The 20731-nt window shown below is 45.7% G+C and overlaps 1 protein-coding gene across 2 annotated transcripts in view; it reads right to left on the bottom strand.

Moving 5' to 3' along the window:
* The window catches only part of PAX7 (paired box 7), a 124165-nt gene that overhangs the window by 18742 nt on the left and 84692 nt on the right, over nucleotides 1-20731 (bottom strand). For both annotated transcript variants that reach the window (XM_070759401.1, XM_070759400.1), the window contains exon 7: nucleotides 19907-20103. In XM_070759401.1, coding sequence (XP_070615502.1) covers nucleotides 19907-20103 — 197 coding nt within the window. The remainder of the gene's footprint in view (nucleotides 1-19906; nucleotides 20104-20731) is intronic.

Here is a 20731-nt window from a genome sequence, read left to right as displayed (position 1 = left end):
CTGTCACCAGCCGGGCAAGCTTCGCGGGAAAGGGCTACGGAGGGAAGGGAAGGGAAGGGGAGGTCTCGGAAGAAGGTCTCTCTTTAAGAGGGCCCTAGACCAACTCTCGGACGGGCACCCTTCCCAACTGGAGGGAAGTATCCCAGATCACCGAATAGGCAGCTGCCAAATTCGGTTTGAGCCTCCGGGGGTATAAAGTGGGAGGACGCAATAGAAGGCATCTAAGTCAGACAACAGGATGCTCTGGAGAGATGGAGGAGCTGTTTTTCTCTTCTCCAGGGTGGGGATAAATCTAAAAGAAGTTAGGGAGGGTCCACCAGGATGTGTGTGGGGGGAGAGGTCCTGGGCCCTGCGGAGAATTACACACTCAAGCTTAGCCATGTGTGCAAGACCGAGCAAGCGAAGGAAGCAAAACAGAGAAGGGAGGGCAGACTTCAGCCTGCAGAGCAAGTGAAAAATGTCAGGGTAAATTACTCTTGACAGTGTTAATATCTGCACCACATAGCAATAATTACATGTAGATAACTAGTGAAATATCGCTCAGCTGGAGCCATCAAGATGAGTGCAGATGCTTCTAACTGCCAGCTGGGGACCTTTTCATGGTCAGGAGTTTTTGCATGTCCTATCCTGCCCCTCCCCACACATCCCCCCACCCTCTAGTTTCAATCCATCCTGCAACGGTAGGCCCTTTCACCCAAGGCAAGAGTAAGCAAAGTTGGCTCTTCTGTAACATGAGGACTTCAACTCCCAGAATTCCTGGGTTGGCATGATGGACTCAGGAATTCTGGGAGCTGAAGTCCACAAGTCATAGAAGAGCCAACTTTGCCTACCCTGGCCCAAGGCAAACCCACTACACAACGGCTCCTCAAGATCATGGGAGAGTCTTTTCAACTTTTAGTCTAGAGGCCTCTGCTGGCCCTAGGGTGGAACTGCAATGGATGGCGCGACTCCCTGCAAGAACTTAAGACTATAAATTGGTGCCATCCCAGAGGCTGGAAAGAGAGATGGAGGACTGAATTCTTCTCCTACCAGAAGCTGGACCCTGGCAGGAGGAATCGTTTTAGGGAGAGGTTAAGACATCTGTCCCCCCCCAAAGTAGGTGGCTTCTACTGAGAAAGAAAGAAAGAAAGAAAGAAAGAAAGGAATGAAGGAGGAAGGGAGGGAGGAGAAAGAAAGAAGGAAGAAAAGAGAAAGAAAGGGAGGAAGAAAGAAATAAAGAAGGAAAGAAGGAAAGAAAGAAAAAAAGAAAAAGAAAGAAGGTGTCTCTATGGTGGGAAGGCCTCCCTCTTTTTCCCTGATCCCAGAAGATCCCTAAACCCTTGAAATAATCTGCAGGATGGACTAACAGACGTACACCCAATGGTGCCTCAGTTTCTTCCTAGGCTTGGCAAATTCTGTTAAAGCAGGAGGACCTCATGGATTTGCTGTGGGCCACAAGAACAAAATGAAATTCAATGTAGAGAAAAGTAAACTTTTAGGCAAGAAAAACCAAAAGTACACATGCAGACGGGGAGAAAGCAGGCTTAAGAGCAGTAACTGTGAGAAGGATCCTGGAGTCTTAGCAGACAACCCGTTAAATATGAGCCAGCAGTGTCTGGCAGCAGCCAAAAAAGCCAATGCAATCCTAACTTGCATTAACAGAGGAATACAGTATAATCAAAATCAAGGGAGGTACTAACACCACTCTATAAAGCCTTCGTAAGACACACATAGAATAGCTTGGCCCCCTCCTCTCTGTGGCAAATATTGGAAGACTGCTCTCATGTCTCCCTTGGTCCTTCTCTTCACTAGACTAGCCAGGCCCAGTTGCTGCCACTGTTCTTCATAGGTTTTAGCCTCCAGTCCCCTAATCTTGTTTGTTGCTCTTCTCTGCACTTTTTCCAGAGTCTCAACACATTTTTATAGTATGCTGACCAAAACTGGATGCAGTATTCTCCAAAGCACCTGAAGTCCAGAGAAGGAATACTGAATGAAAACTGACCAAGGAGAGATTCAATCTGAAAATAAAGAGGAATTTTCTGACAATGAAAACAATCAAGCCATGGAACAGAAGTTGCCTTTGGAAGTTGTGGGAGCTTCATCCCTGGAGGCTTTCAATGGACTGGACTGCTGTTTGTCAGAAACAGTGTAAGGTTGGGGAGGGGGGCGGAGGTTGGACTAGATGACCTCCAAGGTCCCTTCCAACTCTGTTAATCTTTTCATCCTTAAACATCCTTTTCAAAAGCTCATCAATGTGCTCTTGAAATATGACCAAAAAAAGAGAGAGGAAGTAATGGGGGGGAGGGTAGAAGCAAATAAATCCTCCAACAGCTCCAGGGCAGCTGTCAGTACAAGCGAGAGAGACTGAAAGGTTGGTGGGGAGGAGAGGGCCCTGCCCTTGGCATATGCCACAAACTGATCCAGTCTGCCAGGGAAGGGAATAAGAAACTAAAGAAGAAAACCTCCGCTTTCTTTCTTCTGCGGAAAACAAAACACACACACACACCTCCCCAAAAAATATGTTCTTGGGAGCTTTTTAGCTGTGAAACACCTTTTTTGTTTAGCTCAACTAATCCACTTATCGGTGGTTAAAGCCACTGGCATAACACAGGGACAATGAAAAGCATATACATACCAAAACAAGAAGAAGAAGAAAAAAAGAAGAAGCAGAAGCAAGAAAGAATTGCCCACGGCTTCTGTTTTATATTTAAAGCAGCAACTAAGCAGAGGAGGAGGAGGGGGAGGAAATGAATGAGGGTGGAAGAATTTGCAAACAAGACAAACCCCTGGTTTTTTTTTTTTTAAAAAGGTGGGGGGAGAGAAAAGCAGAGAGAAAATAACACCCAGTCCTTATCAAATTAAGTTTTCTCAAGGAGATATCCTGGCCCGATAACAATGCCCCGTTTTTGGGATGAGTGTGTACGTACATGCCTTAAGCGCTGTGGGGAGATGTTATCTGCAAAATTGAGGTGGTGGTGGTGGTGGGGGAAAATATGAATTTACAAATGATATGACGGAGGTAGGTTTCAGATTCTCTCCGATCAATTCCCCCGCTATTAGAGGCATAGTAGGGAGATCGTTTAGGGTAAAAATTGGCTAGGGTTTATTTTATTTCACTTTATTTTATTATTTATTTTGTTAAGTACGTATTGGTAGTGTACAAAGATATAACAATATTTATATACAATGCAAGGGTGGGCTGTTGCCCAGATGGGGGGTGGGGTGGGAACTGCCGCTGCAGTGGGGTAGCAAAAATGGAGCTCCCCCCCAGAGCTCCCAATTTGCACTGAAAGATATTGAAAGAAAATGCATAAGCCCCACCCACAATGTGGTAGTAAAAATTTTGGTAGCCCTTCACTGGATACATAAAAGAGAAACATTAGGCAGGGGATGGAAAGCATGCTGGGGCATTTATGCACACCCCTTGGCCCTTACTGACCTCTTAGGAATTGGGAGAGATCAACAGTGGACAGTCTAAGGGTAAAGTTTTGGGGGTTAGGTGATGATACTACAGAGTCAGGTAAAGAGCTCCATGATCAACTACTTGGTCGTATTTCCTGCAGTTACTAAGGTCGTATTTCCTGCAGTTGAGTTTAGAGCGTTTTATTTAAGTTTGTATCTGTTGTGTGCTCATGTGTTGTTGTGATTGAAGCTGAAGTAGTCGTCGACTGGAAGGACGTTGTGGCAGATGATTTCATGGGCTGTGCATAGGCCTGGTGGGGATACTGAAGATCGGAAGGGTGGGTTTGGGAAGTGGGTACCCCCAGGTGCCCTGGGGTATGGGTGGCAAACACTGAGCTACTGATATCTGGCTTCCTTTTTATTTAAAATCCCTCACCATTCATTCATTCATTCATTCATTCATTCACTCATTCATTCACTCATTCACTCATTCATTCACTCACTCACTCATTCATTCATTCACTCATTCATTCACTCACTCATTCATTCACTCATTCATCTGACTTCTATACAATATAATACAATAGTAGAAGTCAATATTAATATGAAACACATTAAAATAATAAAGGCAATAAAATCCCATTATAAATCCACAATAATCAAATCAACCAAAAGATACATACCTATCCCATCAATACTGTTTGGCCGTGACAGATGATAATATTCATGGCCCCCAAGCCTGCTGGCAAAGCCAGGTCTTTGCAGCCTTTCAGAAGGCCAGTAGGGTGGGAGCAGTATGGACATTGGGGGGGGGGCGGAGTTGGTTCCATAGAGCTGGGGCAGCCACAGAGAAGGCCCTCCCCTGCGGTCCTGCCAACCTGCATTGCTTAGGGTGGCAGGCATTGCCACTGGCGTGTCTTTTTTCCAAAGTCACAAAACCCACAACATTCATTTGCAAAGAGTGCAGAGAAGAAGAAGGAGGAGGAGGAGGAGAAAAAGGAGGAGGAGGAGAAGAAGAAGAAGGAGGAAAAGGAGGAGGAGGAAGAAGAAGGAGGAGGAACTAGGTTACCTCATAAATGCTGGAAGCGAGTGGGATTTGCTGAGAGAAGGAGGAGGAAGAGGAAAAGGAAAAGGAAAAGGAGGAAGAGGAAGAGGAAGACTATGGGGTCCTTGAAACCTTCTGAGCCTGGTGGTTTTCTTTCAAACCTTTCATTACCCATCTGGGTAAGCTCATCAGTGCCAGACAAAGTTGTTCTCTGCAAGGAAACACATGGCTTTGGCGGTGTCTGGTAGGCAAACCCAGGACTGTCGTGAACCTTACTTTATTTTTAATTTTTTTTTAGCAAAGAACCCTAGAAAACCTGAGAGAGGATGGTTGGGAGAGGGGGGGGGGGAGAGAGAGAGAGACATCCTAGCTGCCTTCTTGTGGCTGGGAGTTCCACCTTACACAGCAACCATCTGCTCCTTTCCAGCAACTAAACTAGACCCCCGAATGGCAAGAGGAGAGCGAAGCATCAAACCGCCGTGCCTCTGTCTCTCTCTTCTCCCACTGAAGTCTCTCCCCTCCCTCCCCTCCTTTTACTTCTCCACTCACCCCCCTCTCTAAAATGAGGAAATGTCTATTTGCCACCCCCCTGAGTCTCTCTCTAGGGCTGGGGCTGCCTGTATCGGCTCAAGGAAGCTTAGGGTCTTGTCTCCTTGGATTTAGACTGAAAATTTTATTTTCTGCTGCACTCAGATAAATGTGGAAATCCTGATTGCCAATATTTCCTGTTTATCAGTGAAATGCAGTGCGGTTCTGGGAAGGGAGGGGCACTAAGAATGGGACGGTGTCCTTCCCCCTTTCCTCTGTGTCACCTTTCCCAGTCTCTCCTCCCTGTCTCCCCCCACTATTAAAAAAAAAAGCTGGTGGAATTCAACTTGGAGTCAGCCACATAATTCCCGTACCCATCTACGAAACAGCCACGAGTTCTTTTATTTCCCCAGGGATCTGGGAATCTAAAGCGGATGCTTTGGCCCCTTTGGCAAAGAAACTAAACCAGAAGGAGGAGGAGACATGGAATGCTTCCTGGGTTCTGGATAATAAAATCCTGCCCAGAATTTCATTCCTGGTACATTCTTGGCTTCAGAGCCCAAGTTCTGTTGGATGTTCTTGGGTCAAGACCTTAGTCTGCTCTCTTTATCATCGACCATCTTTGTTTGGCATTGATGGGAGCAGAGTCAAGTTACACTGAAACACTGAAATCCCACGCGTGTGCATGTCCCCTCGCAAGATTTTGCTTCTGCTTCTGCACATGAAGCAAAAATACAAAAAATTGAAGAAAAAAGATGGCGGTGCCCATAGGACTGGTGCCGTCACGGCCACACACAAATTTGCACAATCTGGCGGCTGCTACTGATGCGCCATCCCCCTACCATACCGGTAGCAACCTGCTACTGCTTGGGTGGTTCCTTAGCCAGCAAAACTTTGTCTTCAAACCTTCTCCCCCAGAGTAATTTTTATTTTAAGTGCCAGGAGTTAAGAGTTACATTTTTGCGCCAGATGTTGGCCAACCAAGGTTGATGAAACAAGACAATATGGTCTGGCTCTCCGTGAAGAACCCCTGATTTCTTTTGCACAGAATTTCAGAATGGGGGTTTCTTGCACCACAAACCATGATTTCCACCCACTGTTGGCTGGCATGCCAAGCTGAATCCAAGCAAGCTCATGGAGATCCATTGCTCCAGCCAGAGTCCATCTAAACTATGACTGGCTTTGCGTGATGGAGACGTTGGTGCAATTTAACTGTTCCACTGAAGATCTGATGTCATACATTGAGGATGGGAGGACTACATCATTTCCCCCCTCCTCCTTAGCATGAAGCAGGCACCCCCTTTCACAGGGCTCCTGAAGGGTAGTAGGCATCGCCACTGGGGTGTCTTTTTCCCAAAGTCACAAAACCCACAACATTCGTTTCCAAAAGATGTGGAGACTCTAGAAAGAGTGCAGAGAAGAGTATCCAATATGATTAGGGGACTGGAGGCTAAAACATATGAAGAACGATTGCAGGAACTGGGCATGGCTAGTTTAATGAAAAGAAGGACCAGGGGAGACATGACAGCAGTGTTCCAATATCTCAGGGGTTTCCCCCCAAAAGAGGGAGTCAGGCTATTGTTCAAAGCACCTGAGGGTAGGACAAAAAGCAATGGGAGGACAACTGACCAGTGGAACGACTTGCCCCCAGAAGTTGTGAGGGTTTACAGATTACAGATTAACAGAGTTAGAAGGAACCTTGTAGGTCATCTAGTAGTCCAACACCTCACCCCCCCGCCCAAAGCAGGAGACCCTACAGCATTTTTTGACAGATGGAAGTCTAATAATTTCCTTATAGTCCTGCAGGGAAAAAATCAGGTGGAACGATGGCTGGTGACCTCTTTCTATCGGTCCATGATAGGAAGTGTCCTCACATACCGCATTACGGTATGCGATGCTGGTTTAACTGCTGCGAATAGGAACGATAGGAACGAACAGGGAGCAATCTGAAATAGTATATGGTTTCTTGCCTCAGCAGGGGGTTGGACTAGAAGACCTCTAAGGTCCCTTCCAATTCTGCTATTCTACCCTACCCTACCCTACCCTATTCCTACTTCTACTCTACTCTATTTCTATTCTATTTTCTATTCTACTCCACTCTACTTCTACTCTACTATACTTCTAGCTCTACTCTACTCTACTTCTACTCTATTGTACTCCTAACTCTGCTCCTACTTCTACTCTACTCTACTCTATCCTATTCTACAATGGTGGGGAAGTCTCCAGCTGCCCATTTTAGTGCCTCCACTGGGCATACGATCTACGTCAGTCATAAAGATCTCTCCCTCTGACCCCCATGCAACTAAACATTCGGACCCCACCTCATTTGCAATGCGATGTCCCTCTACTGGACAACATAGCATGGATGGAGAGTTGTGGTGGCGCCATGGTTAGAATGGGGTACTGCAGGTGAATTCTGCCCACTGTCAACAATTCAATCCTGACCAGGACAAGGTTGATTCGGCCTTCCGTTGTTGGGGGGCAGCAACAGGCCGACTCCATAAACCGCTTAGAGAGGGATGGTGAAGTCCTGTGAAGCAGTGTATAAGTCTAAGTGCTGTTGCTGCTGCTACTGACGCAAACCCCTGCCCCATCCACGAACCAAACAGGCTCGCTTCACATGACTGTTTTCCCTCCTTCCATCCAACTAGCCCTGGTTAAAAGTCCTCCGGCTCCCTGCATGCAAAACCTGGTTGGTTCGTGCCTGTCTTGTCGGAGCCTCCTCCACGTAGGAGTTTGCCCGCCCGCCCATGGGAGAGGGCTATTAGCACCGGGTCTTTCCACGGAAAACCCCTCCCAGGTCTTTTTCTGCTTTTCCCCCCATGACTAAACCCAGAATGCAGGTGTTTCCCTGTGGACAAGGTGAAAGATAATAACTCAGCGCCCGCCTGGCCACCTGCACATTCACCAGCCTTTTTCTTCCTGGCGCATAATTAAACCATTGCTGGGTTTAAGTGGCAACATCCGACACACCGCATTAGGCGGAGAAAGGAAATGAGGCGGTGGGGAATATTAAAAGAAAAAGGGAAGACAAGTCGAAACGGGGGAGAAACAGGAGGCAGGTGAGCGGGGAGACTCCAGGCAAACTCAGCAGCCGTCCAATTCTTTGCGCGCACAGACACACGGAGGTGGGGGATTGTGGGGAGAAAGAGAGAGAGAGAGAGGAGAGGGGGAAAGAGATAGAGAAAGAGAAAGAGGAAAAAAGAGATAGGAAGAGAGAGAGAAAGAAAGAGAAAGAGAGAGAGAGAGAGAGAGAGAAAGAAAGAGACAGATGAGAGGGAGGGGAAAAGAGAGAGAGGAAAAACAGAGGCAGAAAGAGAGAGAATGAGAGAAAGAAAAAGGAGGAAGAGAGAGGGTGGAAAAGAAAGAGAAAAAGAGAGAGAGAGAAAGAGAAAATAGAGAGAGAAAAAGAAAGAAAGAGAAAAAAGAGAGAAAGAGAGAGAAGGAAAAGAGAAAGAGAAGTAAAAAGAGAGAGGAGAGAGGGAGAAAGAGAGAGAGAAACAGAAAGAGAGAAAGAGAAAAAAGAGAGAGAGAAAGAGAGAGAAAGAGAGAGAATGAGAGGGGACAGAGAGGGGGAGAAAAAAGAGACCGAAAGAAAGAAAGGAAAAAGGAGAAGAGAGAGGGGAGAGAGAGAGAGAAAAGAGAGAGGGAAAAGAGAGAAAGAGAGAAGAAAAAAGAGAAAAAAGAGACAGAGAGAGGAGAGAGAGAAAGAAAAAAAGAGAAAAAGACTGAGAAAGAGAAAAAGAGAAAGAGAGAAAAGGAAAAGAGAGAGAGGAGAAAGGGAGAAAAAGAGAGAGAGTGAAAGGGAGAAAGAAAAAAAAGAGGGAGAGAGAATGAGAGAGGGGAGACAGAGGGGGAAAGAGAGAGAGAAAGAAAGGGAAAAAGAGAAGAAGAGAGAGAGGAGAAACAGATAGAAAGAGAAGGCAAGAGAGGGAAAGGGGGAAAAAAGAGAGAGGCTGGGTTGCTCTCCTCAGCAGTTTAATGCAGCCGCTTCTTAGGGAGAAGGAAGAGAGGTATTAAAAATGAAAGGGGGGGTGGGGAGACCCAAGACACCCACGGCTTCCTTATCTCAAGGAGACACTTGTCAGGAATCACTCTGAGTGACTCGTTTTGTGTCGGGTTTTTTTAATATTTTTTTTTTATTTTTCCCCCTGCCGTCAAGGGGGCCTCAGGACACGGATCAAAGAAGGAGGCCGCGGAAGACACAGCAAACTTCTGATCCCTCTGTGGCAGCGGCGGCAGCAGCGATGGGCAGGCGGCTCTCCTCTCGACATCAAAGGAGGGGAGAACAAATGAGAAGAGGGGCCCAGATGGGGTGCAGGGAAGGGAGGTGGGGGAGGGCAAGTGAGGGTCCGACACAGAGCAAGGAAAGGGGGGCGGGCTAAGGTGGCATGAAGATGAAGGTGAAAATGGAGAATTAGGAGATGGGGAAGAAAGGGAAGGAGGAAGGGAGGAAGAGGAAGGAGAGGAAGGAGAGAATAAAATTGAACAGGTCCAAAGACGGGCTACAAGAATGGTGGAAGGTCTTAAGCATAAAACTTATCGAGAAAGACTTCATGAACTCAATCTTGATCGTCTGGAGGACAGAAGGGAAAGCGGAGATACGATCGAAACATTTAAATATGTTCAAGGGTTAAATAAGGTTCAGGAGGGAAGTGTTTTCGATAGGAAAGTGAACACAAGAACAAGGGGTCACAATCTGAGGTTAGTTGGGGGAAAGATCAGAAGCAACGTGAGAAAATATCATTTGACTGAAAGAGTAGTAGATGCTTGGAACAAACTTCCAGCAGATGTGGTTGGTCAATCCACAGGAACTGAATTGAAACACGTCTGGGATAAACATAGATCCATCCTAAGATAAAATACAGGGCAGACTAGATGGACGATGAGGTCTTTTTCCGCCGTCAATCTATGTTTCTAAGGAGAAGGTGGAAAGAAGAGGAGTAGATAGAGATTGAGGTAGAAGAGGAGAAGGAAGGGAGAAGGAGATGGAGAAAGGTGGGAGAGGAGAAGATGGAAGAGGGGAAAATAAGCTGGGATGAATGAAGAGAAGATGTCAAACGAGAAGAAAGAGAAGGAGGATGTTGGAGGAGAAGATAGAGATTGAAATAGAAGAGGAGAAGCAACAGAGAAGGAGATGGAGAAAGGTGGAAGAGAAGGAGGAAGATGGAGGAAGAGGAGAGGTTAGAGATTGTGGCAGAAGAGGAGAAGGAAGGAAGGAAGAGAGAAGTAGATGGAGATGACGAACGGTGCGAGAGGAGGGGAAAATAAAATTTATTTATTTTTATTTATTTTATTTATTTGACCAATAAACAATACATATTGAAGAGAATAGACATGTAGTAATATATATAAAGAAAGGATAGAAGAAAAGATATGAAAATAGAGGAGAAAATATATGAAAGGAAGAAGAGATATAGGAGATATAGGAGAGACAATTGGACAGGGGACGAAAGCCACACTGGTGCATTTATGCACGCCCCTTACTGACCTCTTAGGAACTTGGAGAGGTCAATTGTGGATAGTCTAAGAGTAAAATGTTGGGGGTTAGGGGAAGACACTATGGAGTCCGGTAATGTGTTCCAGGCTTCGACAAGTCGATTGCTAAAGTCATATTTTTTACAGTCAAGTTTGGAGCGGTTAATATTAAGTTTGAATCTATTGCATGCTCTTGTGTTGTTGCAGTTGAAGCTGAAGTAGTCATTGACAGGCAGGACGTTGCAGCATATGATCTTGTGGGCAATACTTAGATTGTGTTTTAGGAGTTGTAGTTCTAAGCTTTCTAGACCCAGTATTGTTAGTCTATTTTCGTAGGCCATTCTGTTTCGAGTGGACCAGTGAAGGGCTGTTCTGGTGAAGTATCTTTGGACATTTTCAAGAGTGTTGATGTCCGAGATGCGGTATGGATTCCAGACAGATAGATGAGCTGTATTCAAGGATGGGTCTGACAAAAGTTTTGTAGGCTCTGGTGAGTAGTGTAAGATTGCCGGAGCAGAAGCTGCGTAGGATCAGGTTAACAACTTTAGAAGCCTTTTTGGCAATATTGTTGAAGTGGGCTTTGGCACTGTAGACTTAGGTCATTTGATAATGGAAAAGGATGAGGCAAAAGAGAAGAAAGAGAAGGAGGAAGATGGAGGAAGAGGAGAAGATAGAAATTGAGGTAGAAAAGGAGAAGGAAGAAAGAGAGAAAGAGAAGGAGAAAAGTGGGAGAAGAGAAGACAGAGAAGATGGAGGAGGATGAAGAGAAGGTGGCAAAAGAGAAGAAAGAATGAGGAAGATGGAGGAGAAAATAGAGATTGAGATAGAAGATGGAAAAGGAACAGAGAAGGAGATGGAGAAAGACGGGAGAAGAGAAGACGGAGGAGGGAAGATAAGATGGAGGAGGAAGAGGAGAAGGTGAAGAGACATCCCTGCAGGAGGGTCTGGGACCCTTGCCAGGAAGAAGGGAAGTCTGTAAATGCAGGGATGACCTGCCTAGAGTGAATCCAGCCATCTCCTAGCATCTGCCCACAGCCCTAACCCTGACCTCTTTTTCTCCAGGGTCTTCATCGGCCCATAGTTCCCACTTTGCAGTAAGGAGGTGTCCCCAACCCCATGGGGTTCCCATCCCTTCCGTGGGGTGGGCCGGAAGTGGGGCAGAGACCAAATGGGCTCAGAGCAATAAACCCAAAGCGGAGAGGATCAGGGAGGCTTGAATTCGGGTGGAGAAGAGCCAGGCTGGCCCAGGATTCGGATGGTGCCACCTGAGTCTGGGGGCTTGAGTGGCAAGCCAAAAACAGAAGAGTGTGTGTGGGTGTGGGGGGGTGTTCACAGCCCTGTGCTTGTAGGGAACGAGGGAGCCTTGATCCCCCACAGAAAAAAATAGTGCCCACGCTTAAGGCAGGAATAGCCAACACTCCAGAAGATGGGCACAAAATACAGAAGGCTCTTGACAAACTTGAACAATGGGCGCTATCTAACAAAATGAAATTCAAGGGTGAAAAAAGTAAGGTTCTATATTTAGGGAAGAAAACAAAATACACAGGTACAGTATATGTGATACATGAGTGAAGGGCTACCAGATTTTTTACTATCACACTGTGGACATGGCTTTTGCATGACACCCTGCATTTTATTTCAACATCTTTCAGTGCAAATTGGTGTTCTGGGATGGAGCTCCATTACGCTACCCCACTGCACCACCACCACCACCACCACCCACCTGGGCAGTAACCCACCCCTGGGTGTATTGCTCATCAGTAATAACTGTGAGAGGAATCTTGGAGTCCTTGTGGACAACCATTTAAATATGAGCCAGCTGTGTGCAGCAGTTGCCAAAAAAGCCAACACAGTTTCTAGGCTGCATCAACAGAGGGATAGAATGAAGATCACACAAAGTGTTAATACCACTTTATAAGGCCTTGCTAAGGCCATACGTGGAATACTGCATTCAATTTTGGTCACCACAATGTAAAAAGGATGTTGAAACTCCAGAGGCTAAAACATATGAAGAATGGTTGCAGGAACTGAGTATGTCTGTTTTAATGCAAAGAAGGACCAGGGGAGACATGATAGCAGCCTTCCAATATCTCAGGAGTTGCCACAAAGAAGAAGGAGTCAGACTATTCACCAAAGCACCAGAGGGTAGAACAAGAAACAATGGGTGGAAACTAAACAAGGAGAAAAGAACTAAGGAGAAAATTCCTGACAGAACAATTAATCAGTGGAACAGCTTGCCTCCAAAGTTGTGGATTACGCCAACACTGACAGTTTTAAAGAAGATGTATAACCATCTGTCTGAAGCAGTGTAGGGTTTCCTGCCTAAGTAGGGGGTTGGACTAGAAGACCACCAAAGGTCCCTTCCAACCCTGTTATTATTATTATTATTATTATTATTTATTATTAAGGCAAATCTAGACCCCACTGGCTGCAGACGAACGGAGCCCAGTGTTAGATTGTTGGCTTTGCTGTCAGAAAGGGGCCAGGGGGATGCACAGACACCCCCTCCTCTCTATCTACAGCCTTCCCTTCCTCTGTGCCACTGAAGACATTATTCTTTTGTCCCTGGGACTGCCCCTATTTGTAACCCATGTGGGGCTGGGTTGCAGAGCAGAAGGCCGGACGGGGCGGATGGTTTGTGGGGGGCTATGGAAGCCTGTTTCAGTCCCCTCTGGCTGCAGAGCTGTGATTAAATCACAGTCCGTCCGTCCCCAATCCCTACTCTCTGCTGGGATTCCCGGGGGAGCCATGATCCGTTTTCAAGCCCTTATTGACTGCAATGGGATAGGCCTCATCCCCGCGCCCGATAAGCCTTAATACCGGCCTTATCGCGAAAGCTCCAGCTGTCCACACCTTTGATCACTTTCCCTCCTTTCAGCCCGGCGACCCTCTTGTCTCGTCTGGCTGGAAACAGGGGGGGGGGGGCGCGTTCTCCTTCGAGGGGGAAGAGGCCGGCACCCTCCACTTTGTGAGGGGGAGGAAAATCCTCCACTCTTATTCTTTTGAGGGCCTCTGTTTCCCCCAAAAGAGCACCCCCTTCCCAGCAACATCTCCCAACCGTACAGTAGACAAGCCAGTTTCTCAGGGAGACTCTCGGCGGCTCCTTGCTCGGCATTTTGAGGAGCAGGGAAGCAGGCAGGACTTCCGTAAAATTCTGCACTGGCTGGAGAACTGGGCCAGAGAGGGTCCCACCCGCTCTTACACTAAGGTCAATTCAATGGGACCCCTGACAATCATTCTTGGCATCAACCACAGACCCCATGAGGGTCACTCACAATATTACACCCAGGTCTGGGACTTCAGCTCAACATCCTTCCCTGGCTTGGCTTGAGGACCTTCTCAAAGATGGGATTCCACCAGCCGAGACAACATTTTCATAAGGAGAAAGACCTCCGATGCCTCAGAGGTCACCAGAGACGTGGCTGCATTGCTAATGGCTGAGCTCTCATTTTCTTTCCTCTCTTTGGACTGCCTCAACTCATCTCCAAGGTTCCCTTATTCATCTTGGAGAGAAGGATGAAAGGACCTCAACAACCAGAGGAAGAGCATGGAAAAAAGAGCATGGAAAAAAGACAAGAGAGCAACCAGGAGGGGCAGGAGGGAACAATGAGAAATTTCTTTCTTGTTGTTTTCCCCCGTTGAAGAGAAGAAGGGGCATTTGAAAGGAGGCAAAACAGGAAATGGTGAAGGTACCAAAGACTTTTAGGAAAAGAAAAAAAACAGTGCGCAATGCCCCAAGATAACATGTCTGCCCATGAAGAAAGACTGGATAGAAGCGGAAGAGGAGGACTCTTGGATTTTTACACACAGATGGAAAATTTGAGGGCACCTGCTGAAAAAGGCTGGCATTAGTCAGGATGAACGTTTTGCCTACAAGTCAGATTCCCTCACTATTTTTTCAAAAAAGAGGATAATGGGGTACCCAAGGAGCCAGGTTTGGGCTCCTTCCAACCAGCACATTGGCAGGAAAAGGGAACTTTTTCTTTTCTAAGTAGGATTCAGGATCAGGCATTGAGATTGTCCATCTTAGGGCAAAATCTTCTTCTGCCCACTCTACCTTCATCAAAATATCTTCTCTCCACCCTACTTTCATCAAAATCTTCCTCTGTCCATCCTACTTTTATCAAAAGATTCTTCTCTTCGTCCTATCTTCATCAAAACCTTCTGTTCCACCCTACCTTCATCAAAACATCTCGTCTCTACCCTGCCTTCATCAAAAGTTTCTTCTGTCTACCCTACCTTCCTCAAAAGCTCTTCACCCTACCTTCATCAAAAGGTTCTTTTCTCCATCCTTCCTACATCAAAATCTTGTTCTCTCAACCCTAACCTTCATCAAAAGTTTCTTCTGTCCACCCTAACTTCCTCAAAAACTCTCCACATCAAAATCTTGTTCTCTCAACCCTAACCTTCGTAACCGCAAAGCCAGGGCTGCAAATGCAAATGCTGCAACAATGGTGCCTACACATGTCTGCCCAACATGTGGCAGAACATTTCATGCCCTTATAGGCCTTACCATCCACCTGTGGACACATTGAGTACAGTCCTCCTCAAACACGATGGACAAACATCATCAACCTTCATCAAAAATTCTCCACCCTACAGTCAACCAAAGTTTTTTTTCCTCCACCCTACCTACATCAAAATCTTCTTCTCTCCATCCCACCTCCATGGATGTGCTTTAAACACAAAGCCAACCACCTCTATCTGTGCAATATGTTTTTCTGACTTTCAACCTGCCCCCCAACAGAGAGAGGACATTTCTGGGCCTGCATTATTAGGGCCAAAAGTCCTCACGGAGAGCTCACCTTGATGTTCTGGAAAATAAGTGCCTTCCTCTTTTCACAGGAGAAAGTCCACCTCTCCTTCTCCTCTCCTCTCCCCTCCCAAAGCCTGTAGCTGACACATCGAATTGACAGGAACAGATGGAAGAGGCGGGAGGGGTGGTGGTGAAGAAATAGCAGCTTTGTGGGATCCTCGAGTTTAATAATTTACCAAACTTTGAGGCATGCCAGAAAGACTCTGGGAGGGGGGCTGGGGGTAGGGAGGTGTGTGGGGGGAACAGCGAACAATTAGTTTCCTTTACGGAAGCCCAGTTTCCAAACCAGGAAGAGAAGCACACTGAGGTGTTTTTTAATTTATTTATTTTACAAAAGTTGCAATTAAAAGACAGCTCATCGCACAGGATGGGATGGAAAAGAAGTTGATCCAAAGCACAAGGCTGCAGAAAATTCACTCCAAGCAGCCTTTGTTTTTTAGGAAACACCTTCCGACTCTAGAAGGACACATCTCTTTAAATGTTTTCCTTCGCATTTCACAGGTTTTCCTGGTCTTACTGAGGACCCCCATTTTGTCTTCCCAGCTAAACGGCTAAAAAACCCTTTTCTTAAGAAATCCAACTGAGCACGTAGCTATAATAATGGTAATTCTGCAAAAGCTTTTCATAAAATGATCGGTGCAGGAGAACGAGGGGATGGGGGATAAAGCCGGAATAAAAATGTACGTATTATTTGCAAAAGTAGCTTTGTTCAGAACCAAATGGATGCTAATGGCAGTACAGACACTGTCTTCTGTCTGTCTTCTATCTATCTATCTATCTATCTATCTATCTATCTATCTATCTATCTATATCTATCTATCTATCTATCTATCTATCTATCTATCTATCTATCTATCTATCTATCTATCTATCTATCTACCTACCTACCTACCTATCTATCTTCTGCCTGCCTACCCACCTATCATCTATCTCTAATAATTCTTAGGCTGTGGAATAAGGTTTGATGTAAACCTAAATCGCCATCATTTGCTGAGCATTTTTCAGAAGAGATTCATTCAAGGGTTTTTCTCCCTGGATGATTGTAAAGACACACACCACTATCTCTCACAATGGAAAACCCAGGATAGACAAAGCCACGTCACAAAATTGTGTGTCCCATTGTTGACACCCGTCCACACCAAAAAACAAACAACCGGGGGAGAAAAAAATAGACCTTTTGGGATTGGCGCTATTCTCTGTTTTGAATTTCTTCCGAGGAAGGAAGAAAGAAAAGTTTCCAGTCACGATGGGGCGGGATGGTGGTGGTGTTTCTTCGCAACTAGAAAACTGATTTTGCCCAGTTTTTTAAGAGTGTTAATTACAACTGTGATAAGGCTGGTAACGAGGGAGCCAAAAAAAAAAAAAGGAGGAGCGAGAGGGAGGTTGACACGGATGCTTTCGTTCTGCCACCCGTTGCTTGGTTTGGTCCAAACGTCTAAGTGTATAATAAGCATTTAAAATTAAGTCTTGCCAGACAGGCATGGAGGGGTGAAATAAGGAGAGGGGGAGAAAAAAGGAGAGGGAGATTTGGAAAGGGGGGGGGTTAAAGTGAAGAATGAAGGGGGTGGCGGCGAAGATGCAAATCACTGCTGGAAAAGAAAATTATGTGCAATTACTCCAGAAAATGGGCAGCTCTGCCCATTTCAGCCAACAAGATCTCATTAATAAGCAGAAAATAAGATTGAAATGGTATGTGAAAGAAGTGGAAAAATGAATTTGAATGCCGCATTTGTCCACAATTACCCTCGCGTTCACACATATTTTATTGCAATTTTTTTTTATTATTCTTAATCTTTCCATCCCTCAAAGCAGATTGGGAACATCGTGGCATTATGGCGACACAAGGAGAAGAGGCATTAGAGACCCCGGCGCGCTTTGCCAATTTGCAAAAGGCCGGGGCTCGGGGAAGATCACAATTCGTGGCTCCGCCAGCTTAGCGCCGTGTAGGTACAAGACTTTGGGGAGGGGGGGGGGAAGAAAGAAAGAAAAAGAAAGAGAGAGAGAGAAATGCACACACACTCTCTCCCCAAAACCCACACTCACAACCTTTGGCTGCATGGCTCCAGCCCCTCTTCTTGCCAAGGAAGAAGAGAAAATGAAGTTGACATGGAGTGACCTGCTGGGGCTGGCAGGTTTTCAGGGACGTGGTTCAGCGTCCAATTTAGAAAGAGGTCAAAAGACACTAAGGAGACCAACTGCCCCTTCACAGAACAAGAGGGACTAATTGCAACAGGCAGATACAAGAAACTTTTCCAATTCCTCCCCATCTCTCCAAAAGAGTTCTGTGTAATCTAGAAGCTGGCCCTCAGCACGGCGGAAAGAAAACAACCAGCGTGGGGGCAATTTTAGTGTTGGAAGGAAACGCCTTCATCCCTGGTGAATGGACTTTCATGCCATCTTTTACTGGGATAAAGGATTGGACAGAACTTTTTTTTCTCTCTCTAAAAGATTAATCTCCTAATTTCCTGCCAGGCCTTTCTAAACCAACCATATTTAAAAGGGATCAATGCTGAAAAGTAGTTTGGTGTGAGTGCGAATGCAGTTTTAATTTATTTTTTACTCTCGCAAAAAGAATATTGCAGATATAATCTATTTCCCCTCTCGCTTTTAAGGCATTTCCTAGGTACATCTCTGAGGACCTAATGCAAAATTGTAAAGGGAATGCAAAATTGTTTTCCCATTCTTCCAATTTTGCAGGTTAACTCCAAAGCTCCCCCTGCTTTCCCCTGTGCTTTGGAAGGAAATTATTCTGATTCCACACACACACACACGCCAGTGGAAAATTGCCAGAACTAGATTAAAATATTATTTTTCTTGATTGGCTAACTGGGTTGAAAAGGATCTCCTCTGCCTTGCAAACCAACTTCCAGGTGTCCGAAATCAGTCAATTAAATTTATCTTTCCCTCTTTGGGGGTTCTATTTGACAGCTCAACCCTCACTTCTGTCTTTCTGACTTTCTCCCGGGGTTCTTTCTCAACTGGCCTCTGACCATGTACAGAATGTTTTCCCCTCGTTAGAATCCACACCATTAGGAAATTCTAATTTTTTTGCACCTTAAAGAGAGATCTTTGACTTTTCCAAATTAAGCCTTGCAGTAAAGAAATCTTATAAAAGAAACAAAATATGGATAAACAGTTTCTACTCACACATACCCCTCATATCCAAAGCAACGCCTAGATTTTGGACCCCATATTATTTTTATGTGCAGTTAATTCCTTTATTCCTCTTTCTATAGATCTGAGCTATGAAATGAAACTTTAAAAAGCAATAAACTGTAAGGTGGACTTTTCCCATTTTGAAAAATCAGCAAAATAAACAGTTATGACCCTTTTCCCCCTTAGAACGACAGAAGCGAAAACATCTTTAAATCCGTTACAAGACCATGCAATAAAATCAAAATAATGTCAGACAAATACATCAAAAGAAGAGACACGTTCAGTGAGGCAGATCCCCCCTCCCTGCCAGAAATCCTTTTCTCCACTTGCTGATTAGGGTCCAAACTTTATGGCTCCGTCGACAAATGTAAGTGTCCAAAAATGTGTGCAGGAGAAAAAGGGAGATTTAGCCCTGTCTCCAGATCTAGATTTTTCTCACGCCTTGCTCCAAATGCCGGCAATAAACTTAAACAATGTGGGAGAGAAGCTGTTTGAATCTTCAGAGTCAGCGGCTGAGATTTGTTGACATGGGACAAGATGGTAGATGGATTGTTATTATTTTTTAAATTTCTACCTTTGCTGGCTCCATCAAAGGGGGCCAAAACCGGGAAGGGGATCCCCCCCAAAAGAGGCAGGGGCTCACAGTTTCTCCCCGACCTGGACCTCATTTTCTGAACAAAATTCAAACAGCACAGTTTCCAAATCCCAAACTAAAAGCTTGTGAGTCACAGAAAATTAAAATATCAGTTTAGGGATGGATCAATGAGGATTTCTGAAGAGACATGTTCAGTGAGGCATAAACATTTTTTCCCCTCTCAGAAATCCTTTTCTCCACTTGCTAATCAGGGACCAAACTTTATGGCTCCATCGATATTGGCCAACGTACGGGCAAATTTTATTTTGACAAAATCCGAGGGAAAAAGATGAGCCCCTGTTGAAGGATGCCAGGGAGGCTGATACAATGAGGAAACCACAGATGACGTTGATGGACAAAAATGATTTTCTAGGCTCTTTGTGTGCATGTGATGCCTTGTCAATCTTTGTGTTGGTGTGCAATGATTTAATCAGGATGTCTGGGGGAAAGGCATTTTGAAATTCCCTGATATTTCCCTAACTTGCCCTGTAAGTTAGGGAATCTAGTTAAGGCGTGGTCGTCGATGACGTCATACCAAACGGCTAAGCCGTGGAGAAATATCAGTAGCTGAGGAAGCAAGTGGTTGCCACAGTTTGCTCATTTTTGCTTGACTCTGCCAGGCAGCGCGATCCGTGTTTTTTTTAACATGATTTTTCCCTGACTTTTAAACATTTTAATAGTTTGTTTTCCCCCCTCAATTTATTCCGTTTTTTTCACGAATTCCCTGATAATTCCCAAACTGCCGATTCCCCTGATAATTCCCTGATTTCGCGGTTTTCCAGGTTTGCTGGACCCCTCTTTAATGTATCTGAAAAGCAGATTTTATTTTTTTGCAAATGTCTAGAGCGGAAACGTAAGAACGACTTACTTGTGGAGACAGGCCGTTACTGACGGGATTCATGTGGTTGGCTGGAGCCGTCGGGTTCATGAAGCTGTCTGAGTAGCTGGAGAAACTGTGCCGGGCCCCGTAGGCAGAGCCGGAGTCGGGGGTGGCTGCCGAGAGGCCCCCCTGGTGCATGGTGGACGGCGGGAGAGGCTGGGGCCGGTGCACGGTGCTGCCTCCGTCTGTGGGGGGAAAGAAGGAGCCATGAGAAAGAGAGTTTGCCTGCAGTCAAACCGTTTCCTTGGGAGAGCTGACTGAAAAGAAGCTGGAGGAGGACTTGACTGGAGACCGCCAGGATTGGATGGGAGACCACCAGGAAAGGGATAGGGGAACCACCAGGACGGAAGGCTAGCTTGAGTACTCAGCGATGCTAACAGTTCAGAAAGGAACATGCATTTCCTTAAGGAGATGACTGAAAAGAAGTAAGGAGAACTGGAAAGGAGACCACCAGGAAAGGGACAGGAGACCACCAGGAAAGGGATAGAAGATCACCAGAATAGAAAGCTAGCCTGAGAAGTCAACGACGCTAACGGTTCAGAAGGCAACATGCATTTCCTTGAGGAGCTGACTGAAAAGAAGTAAGGAGAACTGGAAAGGAGGCCACGAGGAAAGGGATAGGGGACCACCAGGATGGAAATCTAGCCTGAGAAGTCAACAATGCTAACATTTCAGAAGGGAACATGCATTTCCTTGAGGAGCTGACTTAAAAGAAGTAAGGAGAATTGGAAAGGAGACCAAAAGGAAGGGGATAGGGGACCACCAGGATGGAAGGCTAGCCTGAGAAGTCAATGACGCTAATGGTTCAGAAGG

Source organism: Erythrolamprus reginae, chromosome 8 (genome assembly GCF_031021105.1).
Source record: "Erythrolamprus reginae isolate rEryReg1 chromosome 8, rEryReg1.hap1, whole genome shotgun sequence".
Classification (NCBI taxonomy): domain Eukaryota; kingdom Metazoa; phylum Chordata; class Lepidosauria; order Squamata; family Dipsadidae; genus Erythrolamprus; species Erythrolamprus reginae.
This window is presented reverse-complemented; position numbering and strand designations above follow the sequence as displayed.